The 9,371-nt window shown below is 65.5% G+C and overlaps 1 protein-coding gene across 8 annotated transcripts in view; it reads left to right on the top strand.

Moving 5' to 3' along the window:
• Positions 1-1,221: 1,221 nt before the first annotated feature.
• Creb3l3 (cAMP responsive element binding protein 3 like 3) overlaps positions 1,222-9,371 on the top strand; it is a 10,706-nt gene continuing 2,556 nt past the window's right edge. For 2 of the 8 annotated variants that reach the window (XM_042267163.2, XM_042267169.2), the window contains exons 1-6: positions 2,536-2,589; positions 3,794-3,934; positions 4,282-4,579; positions 5,778-5,884; positions 6,569-6,706; positions 7,358-7,464. In XM_042267163.2, the coding sequence (XP_042123097.2) occupies positions 2,551-2,589; positions 3,794-3,934; positions 4,282-4,579; positions 5,778-5,884; positions 6,569-6,706; positions 7,358-7,464 (830 nt within the window). In that variant the 5' untranslated portion in view covers positions 2,536-2,550. Of the gene's footprint in view, positions 1,303-2,535; positions 2,590-2,888; positions 3,042-3,793; positions 3,935-4,281; positions 4,580-5,777; positions 5,885-6,568; positions 6,707-7,357; positions 7,465-9,371 lie in introns of those variants that run through there. The other 6 variants (XM_042267168.2, XM_042267164.2, XM_042267165.2 and 3 more) reach the window with 6 other exon arrangements.

The following is a 9,371-nucleotide window of genomic DNA, read 5'->3' on the forward strand; positions in this document are numbered from 1 at the left end:
GTCCCGACACACCCAGCACCCTCAGGACCCGGGGATCGGGCTGCCAGGGAGGGACAGAGACGCCCCGAGAGTCACCATCACAAGACGGTGGCGGCTGTGAGCGTCCTGCGGACACGCCTCATCATAAAGTCGCCCGCAAAGGACAGACCTAGTTAATTACGAATTAATTAATTACTGGATTTAACTTTTGCAGTAATAGGGATGGAGCTCTGTGCCTCATGGCAGGACGGGGAAGAATTCATGACTCAGCCACCCCCAACCCTCTCTGAGGGGGCTCTGGGCGGGGCTCCACCCTGACCACGCCCCCAGCCCCTCACTGGGGATTCTGGGCGGGGCTCCACCCTGACCACGCCCCCAGCCCCTCACTGGGGATTCTGGGCGGGGCTCCACCCTGACCACGCCCCCAGCCCCTCTCTGGGGATTCTAGGCGGGGCTCCACCCTCACCACGCCCCCAGCCCCTCACTGGGGATTCTAGGCGGGGCTCCACCCTGACCACGCCCCCAGCCCCTCACTGGGGGATTCTAGGCGGGGCTCCGCCCTGACCACGCCCCCAGCCCCTCACTGGGGATTCTGGGCGGGGCTCCACCCTGACCACGCCCCCAGCCCCTTACTGGGGATTTCTGGGGAGGGGGGTATGCTCTTGAGCTACACTATGCCCCAGGCTCTCTCTCTCTCTCTTTTGGGGGGGGGCAGTTTCGAGACAGGGTTTCTCTGGGTAGCTTTGCACCTTTCCTGGAACTCACTTTGTAGACCGGGCTGGCCTTGGACTCAGAGATCCGCCTGGCTCTGCCTCCTGAGTGCTGGGATTAAAGGCAAGCCTCAGCATGCCAGGCTCCCTTGCATTTAAATTCTTCCTGCCGGGTCCTCTGGAGGAGCTGGGAACAGACCTCCGCCAGCAGGTGGTCATCCTCTGGCACAGCAGGGTGACAAGAAGCCATCTCACCAATGACTAGAGGACATTCTATTGTGACCTCACGTTCTGGCCAAACCAAACACCACCCTAGGAAAGCAAACAGAGAGGACCCTGGGGGCTGTGAGAAAACCAGAGGCCAAGGGCCCTGTGGCCGGGGCTTGCACAGGGCTGCAGCTCTGCTCAGGAGCCCACGGGGCGCTGGGGACCCTGGGCTGCTGTACTCTGTGGGACATCCTGGGTCCTGCCAGGTACAGAGCGGTGCCCTGGCCTCCACTCACTTGAGGTCCCCGCCAAATAGATGCCAGGAAGTCCATTTCTCCCGATGCTGCCCTCGGCTCCTCCTCCGTTCGCTGAGTTCCCAGCCGCTTCCTGCTACATTTGGTCCACGGTAAACTCCTTGACAGCCCCGGAAGCCCTGCATGTCCTGTCCAGCCCTGCCCGCCTCCTCTCCTCGCGCCCCTGCCAGTCCTGGCTGTCTCTCCCTCACTGTCACCTCTTTCCAGACCTCAACGCCAATGTCCCCGATCCCTTCCGCTCAGGCTGTGCCAGGGTTTCAGCCTTCTGCGTAAACCTTTCTGGGGTTTACTTACTGAGTAGGTGCTCGCTTACACGCCCCCCCAATGTCATCTCAAGGGCATTATCTTACCCCCCCATCCTTCCTCTTCCCAGGAGGGTCCTCAATGCTCCTCCAAGCTCGAAGCTCCGGCCTGCCCCAGGACCTTTGCACATCTCTTCACCCTGAAGCATCTTCCGGGTGCTCTCCGCTCACCTAACTCAGTCTCCCATTCAGGACTCCAGGCGGCCCGGGATTCCTTGCTATGGAGTCATTTGGTTTTGTTTTCTTTCTTTCTTTCTTCCTTCCTTCCTTCCTTCCTTCCTTCCTTCCTTCCTTCCTTTCTTTCTTTCTTTCTTTCTTTCGTTTTGTTTGTTGAGACAGGGTTTCTCTGTGTAGCCCTGGCTGTCCTAGATCTCACTCTGTAGCCCAGGCTGGCCTCAAACTCACAGAGATCCTCCTGCCTCAGCCTCCCGAGTGCTGGGACTAAAGGCGTGCGCCACCTCCGACCGACTTCATTTGGTTTCTTGCTGACATTTGTCTCTCAAGCCGTTACGCATCTCTCTACCCATCTCAGTCCAGGCCACTTGTGGATTGATTGGCCACGCCTAAACCGGTGGCAGGTACACAGGAGGTGTTCTTGAGCAGGCATCGAATGAGCGCCACCTGTGTACCCACCCTCTCTGGAGAACAGCGGTTAGCAATGACCTGTCCGGTTTATCCCGGCCCCCAAGGGCGGAAGGGAAGCAGGGGGCAGATGGACCTGGCAGACAGGGCTTCGAAGGCTGTAAAGGCGTCGGTGACACACACAAAGCCCTGGGTTCTCTGTGTCCCAGTCCCGCAGAAGCCAGGTGTGGTGATCTATATCTACCCCTGTCATCCCAGGAGGTGGAGGCAGGAGGATCAGGAGTTCAAGGTCATCCTTAGATGCATAGGGACTGGGAACCCAGGCTGGTCAAGGAGGTGCTCACAGGGCCGGCCAGGCAGCCTAGCGGACAGGCGCAAAGGCCCTGGGGAAAGGAAAGTGCGCCTTGTATAAATATTTGCTGCCTAAATCCATGCAGGTCAGGTGACTCCACAGGAATGGATGACCCACGTGGGACGGTGGGGGACGCTCGGCGGGTGAGGGGTCACCCTGCATGGGGTGGGGGGACGGAATTCCACGCACAAGCAGAGGCTGCTGTTTTATCTGTCGCTGGAGCAGGCACGACCCCCCCAGGACCCCCGGGTTTGCGGGGGACCCCACACCCGGTGAGGCCAGACAGCGGCAGCGGCTGTAAGTAGGGGAGAGGTCGCGCAGACCCGACAGCCCAGACTTTGCTCTTTGCTCCCTGGAAAAGCACAAAACAGAGCGATAACGGTGGTCCCGCCCTCCCGCGCCGCCGCTCGCCATTGGCCCCGGGTCCTGTCTGTCTCCCCCGGGGCCCAGTCGCAGCGGGGGCTGGGCTGGGAGCTGCGGCCCGGTATTTCAGCATCCTTTGGGGGTGGAGACGTGGCAAAGGGCGCAGCAGGCGGCGACAGGGACCCGGGAAGGGGCTGCCGCGGGCCGGGACATGGATGGGGACATAGGAAAGGTGAGGGGCCGTGGGGGATGCGCTGGGGGGGGTCCAGGTACAGGGCCCCACCGCGCCTGCGGGAGGACGGCTGGAGAGGGGTGCAGGGGAACCCACGGCCTCCCAGGACTCCAGGACCGGGTTGGTCCAGGCGCCAATCTCTAGAAGTTTTTACATACGTCTATATTAACTTTTTTTGGTTTTTCAAGACGGGGATTTCTCTGGGTAGCCCTGGCTGCCCCGGAACTCGCTCTGTAGACCAGGCTGGACTCAAACTCACTCTGTAGACCAGGCTGGAATCAAACGCACTCTGTAGACCAGGCTGTCCTGGATCTCGCTCTGTAGACCAGGCTGGCCCTGAACTCACAGAGATCCACCTGCCTCTGCCTCCCGAGTGCTGGGACTAAAGGCGTGCGCCACCGCCGCCCGGCTATATTAACATTTTTTAATTACAGTGAAATGTGTGCCGCAGCACACTAGCCATATGGACGCCCAGATTTCGTTTGTTTGCTTGTTTTTTGTTTGTTTTGTTTTGAGTCTTGCTAGTGGTAGCCCAGGCTGGCCTGGAACCTGCCATCCTCCTGCCTCAGTCTCCTGAGGACTCACATCATAGCCTCACACGCACCTCCGTGGGTTTTTAGACTCCTGGCCACCCCGGCCCAACTCGGTCAGCACTTGGGCGGATTCGCAGACGGAGGCCCAGCCCGGAAGGCTTGGGGTGCTTGTGTGTGAGGGCGCCGCGTGACCTGCCCCCCTCTGTCTCCTCACTTCAGATGGAGTCCCCTGCCTGCGCCATGGGTGCCCTGGACAGCCTGGAGCTGCTGGATCTCTTGTTTGACCGGCAGGACGGCATCCTGAGGAATGTGGAGCTGGCGGGGAGCTGGGCCCACGCCGGGGAGGAGCAGGTGAGGGAGGTGAGGTCCCGTGTGAGGTGCCAGCCACGGTGCTGGGGTGGGGGGCGCAGGACAGGCCTGTGGCCCTGCTGGCCTGAACCAGGCAGCCTCACCACAGCCCTTGACCCGCCTTCTCACGGGGGTCGCGGGTGGAGGCTCAGAGAGGGCACGGCGCGCACCCCGAGTCACACAGCCGGCTTCGAGCTGAGTCCAGATCCAACCTCAGGACTCTTTTGGAGGTGCTCGCCGCGGCTCTCCGTTTGGTGCTCAGGGAGGAAGGATGCCTGGGTCCCCAAGGCAGAGAGGGCGTCGGGGAGCTGCCCAGCCCCACCAGCAGCCTGACCCGTGTGTCTCGCTCTCCCCACCAGAAGGTTCTGCCGAATTCTGACTCCGACGACTTCCTAAATTCGCTCCTGGGGCCCGGGGACTCCGACCCCAGCTCTCCGATATGGTCCCCGGCCGACAGCGACAGCGGCATCTCGGAGGACCTGCCCTCGGACCCGCAGGACACCCCTCCCCGGGGCAGCCCCGGAGCCGCGACCCCCGCAGCCAGGGGTCACCCCGGCCAGCCCGGCAAGGGGCCCTGCCCCTCCTACCTGCCCCGCGCCCCGTGCGCCGCGCCTCCAAGGACACAAGTGCTGGAGTCCTCGGTGGCCATCGACCTGGGTGAGCGTGGGGCGAACGCACACGGTGGGGTGGGGGACACAGTGGGGCCCACTTCACAGACTGGGGCGGCACCGGCCTCGGTCCTGCGACACAAACTCCCACGGGCGGCACTGGGCGGCACTGGGCAGCCAGGGCGCGAGCCCGGAGGGGGCCTGGATCTCGGTTTGTCCAAGGGTGGCTCACGCAGTAGGTGCTCAGTAAAAGCACGGGAGATTCCGGAGCCCCTGGCGCAGGCGCGGGCCCTGCCCTGAAGGACAGCTTATCAGAGGCCACCCCAGAGATCAATAATGATTGACTGCAGGGACATCGATCGATCGCACCCTTAGCCAGGAAGAGCCGCAGCGGGAGACACAGGACGCAGGGTTCCACCCCGACCACGCCCCCTGCCCCTCACTGGGGATCCTGGGCGGGGCTCCACCCTGACCACGCCCCCAGCCCCTCACTGGGGATCCTGGGCGGGGCTCCACCCTGACCACGCCCCCAGCCCCTCACTGGGGATCCTGGGCGGGGCTCCACCCTGACCACGCCCCCAGCCCCTCGCTGGGGATTCTGGGCGGGGCTTCACCCTGACCACGCCCCCAAGCTCTGTCTCTGAAGATTTGCAGGCTGCTTGTTTCTCTCATTAAGTCCTGATAAAGTCCAAGTTCAGAGAGGGGCGGCTCCTTTCCTAAGCCGCGCAGCGCTGCTCAGTCTGCTCACGTGTTGAGCCCCATGCCTGCTGTGCGCATCCAGAGGTCAGGCCAGATATGACTCGGGCCTCGTCCCAGTCCTGTCTCCCTGTGCGCGGCCTCTCCTGGCTGTGCTGGCTCTAAGTCCCCTACACCATGCTGTGCCTCTATTGCCCCAGGGCACAGACCCTCTTTCTAAGATGAGTGTGCGGCGGCATCGTACAGCAGAGGGGAGACTGAGGCACGGGATCATGTTCCCTCCCGTTCAGGCTGTGGTCGCAGCACTCGGGAGGCAGAGGCAGGCAGGGCCTTCGAGGCCAGCCTGGGCTACAGAGCGAGATCCAGGCCAGCCTGGGCTACAGAGCGAGATCCAGGACAGCCTGGGCTACAGAGCGAGATCCAGGACAGGCAGGGGGACAGAGACCCCGTCTTAACCGGGAGAGAGGCCTCTTTGAGGCCGACTTCAGGGACTTGCTGGGGCCGGGCGCGGACACTGACACCCCACGTCCTCTCTGTCCCCTTCCCCGCAGACATGTGGGGCACAGACGCCCTGTACCCGGAGGAGCAGGCTGGCTCGCCCTCCAGATTCAACCTCACGGTGAAGGAACTGCTGCTGTCCGGCGGCGGCGGGGACTCGGTAGGCACCCCGCCCCAGCTGCTGCAGGTCCCGATGTCCGGACAGACACCCCCACACACACTGCTCCAGGACCTGATGTCCGGACAGACACACACCCCCGCCCCCATGTCCGCCCCGCACAGTCTGGGACACTGATGCCCTGGGCCCACCTCGGTCCCAGACAGCCCTGCAGTGCCCTGTCCGCTCTTCTGGGCTGGCCAGGGGTGGGGGGCCATGGGGAGGGCAGCAGGACCAGCCCTGGGTGCCTGCTGCAGGGAGGCAGGCTCAGGATAGAGGCTGTCGGAGCAATGGCAGCTTTCATCTAAGTGGTGATGCCGCAGGGCCACTGCACCTGCCAATCAATCGATAGGGCCCGCCCCCAGCTCTGGACCCCGCCCCCAGCCCTGGGCCCCGCCCTGAGCTCCACCCCCAGCTCTGGGCTCCACCCCCAGCTCTGGGCTATGTCCCCAGCCCTGAGCCCTGCCCCCAGCCCTGAGCCCCACCCCTAGCCCTGGGCCCCGCCCTCTTTATTTCTGGGGTCAGGGTCTTGTCTTGCTAAGTTTCCCCGCAGGTCTTGAACTTGAATCCCCCCTCCTTGTCGTCCTGGGTGTTCAGATGACAGGCCCGTGTCCCTCCCCACGCCCTGCTCATTTTGTTAGTTCCGGAGTCTGCGCCTCTCTAATGGACGCCCCCTCGTTACCACAGCAACAGCACCCCTTGGCTGCCTCCCAGCTGCTGGGTCCCGGGAGCGGGCACTGCCAGGAGCTGGTGCTGACGGAGGACGAGAAGAAGCTGCTGGCTAAGGAAGGGGTGACCCTCCCCACCCAGCTGCCCCTCACCAAGGTGCGTGGGGCTGGTCTGCCGCGTGGGACACGCTCAGCTCCTGTCCCCCTGCCTCCACCTCCGGAGTGGGGCAGGTGCGCACTCCCCAGCCCGGGGTGTGTGTGTGGCCCTGTGGATGGAACCACTGCGCAGCCGGGGCTGTCCTGGATCTCGCTCTGTAGCCCAGGCTGGCCTCGAACTCGCAGAGATCCTCCTGCCTGTGTGTCCGGCCCTCCACGTACGCCGATGCTGTTCCCAGGCATCGCCACCAGGGGGCGCTGTGGCCCGAGCCAAGGCCAACCTGGCGCCCACACATTTTCTGGCCTGGGGTCCTGGCTGCGGGTGCAGCCGTGGGAGCCCTGGAAGGTTCTGGGGTGGAGCAGGACTGGGGGGGTGCTCGGTGGGCGGGGTTGCTCTGCAGCGCGCACGAGGCCCTGGGCTGCATTCCCAGTACCCAGAAACCAGGCGGGGCGCCCAGGAGGGGGAGGCAGGAGTTCCGGCCAGCCTGGGCCACATGTGAGTTCCAGGCCAGCCTGGGCTACATGTGAGTCAGCGGCCAGCCTGGGCTACCCCGTCTCTTGCAAACACAGCTCAGTGGTTGGGTGCGGGGCTGGGGCAGCCGAGGCTGACGCCCCCTCCCCCCCCCGTCCCCCCCCCCCCCCCCCCCCGCAGTATGAGGAGCGGGTCCTGAAGAAAATCCGCAGGAAGATCCGGAACAAGCAGTCGGCTCAGGAGAGCCGGAAGAAGAAGAAGGAGTACATCGACGGGCTGGAGAACCGGTAGGAGCCGCCGCTCGCCGGGGAAACCGAGGCACAGATGGTCAGAGCTCGCAGCCTGACAACGGGGAGGACGGGTCCCCGGGCCTGAGACCGACCGGTGCTCACCGCACCCCCGTGTGGGCCGCTCTGCCTCCCCGGGGTTGTGGGACTCGAACTCGGGCCGTCAGGCTTGGAGGAGGCTCTGAGTCCCCGGGGGGACGGCGCTGGGGAGGGCGGGGCTGCACATCCCCCTCCTCCTCCCCTCCTCCCCCCTCCTCCTCCCCTCCTCCCCCTCCTCCTCCCCTCCTCCCCCCTCCTCCCCCCTCCTCCCCCCTCCTCCCCTCCTCACCCCTCCTCCCCCCTCCTCCTCCCCTCCTCCCCCCTCCTCCTCCCCTCCTCCCCCCTCCTCCTCCCCTCCTCCCCCCTCCTCCCCCCTCCTCCCCCCTCCTCCCCCCTCCTCCCCTCCTCACCCCCTCCTCCCCCCTCCTCCTCCCCTCCTCCCCCCTCCTCCCCTCCTCCCCCCTCCTCCCCCCTCCTCCTCCCTCCTCCCCCCTCCTCCCCCCTCCTCTTCCCCTCCTCCCCCCTCCTCCCCCCTCCTCCCCTCCTCACCCCCTCCTCCCCCTCCTCCTCCCCTCCTCCCCCCTCCTCCTCCCCTCCTCCCCCCTCCTCCCCCCTCCTCCCCTCCTCACCCCCTCCTCCCCCCTCCTCCTCCCCTCCTCCCCCCTCCTCCTCCCCTCCTCCCCCCTCCTCCCCCCTCCTCCCCCCTCCTCCCCCTCCTCCTCCCCTCCTCCCCCCTCCTCCCCCCTCCTCTTCCCCTCCTCCCCCCTCCTCCTCCCCTCCTCCCCCCTCCTCCCCCCTCCTCCCCCCTCCTCCCCCCCTCCTCCCCCCTCCTCCCCCCTCCTCCCCCCTCCTCCCCCCTCCTCCTCCCCTCCTCCCCCCTCCTCCCCCCTCCTCTTCCCCTCCTCCCCCCTCCTCCCCCCTCCTCCCCTCCTCACCCCCTCCTCCCCCCTCCTCCTCCCCTCCTCCCCCCTCCTCCTCCCCTCCTCCCCCCTCCTCCCCCCTCCTCCCCTCCTCACCCCCTCCTCCCCCCTCCTCCTCCCTCCTCCCCCCTCCTCCTCCCCTCCTCCCCCCTCCTCCCCCCTCCTCCCCCTCCTCCCCCCTCCTCCTCCCCTCCTCCCCCCTCCTCCCCCCTCCTCTTCCCCTCCTCCCCCCTCCTCCTCCCCTCCTCCCCCCTCCTCCCCCCTCCTCCCCCCTCCTCCCCCCCTCCTCCCCCCTCCTCCCCCCTCCTCCCCCCTCCTCCCCCCTCCTCCTCCCCTCCTCCCCCCTCCTCCTCCCCCTCCTCACCCCTCCTCACCCCTCCTCCTCCTCCTCCTCCCCTCCTCCCCTCCTCCCCCCTTCTCCTCCCCCTCCTCCTCCCCTCCTCACCCCTCCTCCTCCTCCCCTCTTCTCCTCCCCCTCCTCCTCCCCTCCTCCCCCTCCTCACCCCTCCTCAGGGGCTCAGCAGTTAGGCCGCCCCTGCCCAGGACCCAGGTTCAATTCCCAGCACCCCCAGGTGGCTCACTGTGGCGTCACTTCAGTGCCGGGATCCACCACCCCCTTCCAGCCCCTGTGGGCACTGCATGCACGTGCTGCCCTCACGCTCACACACACACACACACACACACACTTCGCGCACACACGCTCAGGCCAACACCCCCTACCACACCCAGGGGCCAACCCTCCCACATTCATAGACGAGATCTGGAGGTGGCGGCCACACCTTCGATCCCAGCCCTGGAAAGGCAGAGGCAGGAGGATGTCTGTGATCTCGGGCCAGGCCGGGCTGTATAGTGAGAGACCCTGTCTCCACAGCAGTAACCATAGGAGATGTTTTCAAAAGAAAGCGGAGAGAGCGGTGGTGATTCTCCCTCTCCCTCTCCCCCTCTCTC

This window comes from Peromyscus maniculatus, chromosome 22 (assembly GCF_049852395.1).
Source record: "Peromyscus maniculatus bairdii isolate BWxNUB_F1_BW_parent chromosome 22, HU_Pman_BW_mat_3.1, whole genome shotgun sequence".
In the NCBI taxonomy this organism is placed as follows: Eukaryota; Metazoa; Chordata; class Mammalia; order Rodentia; family Cricetidae; genus Peromyscus; species Peromyscus maniculatus.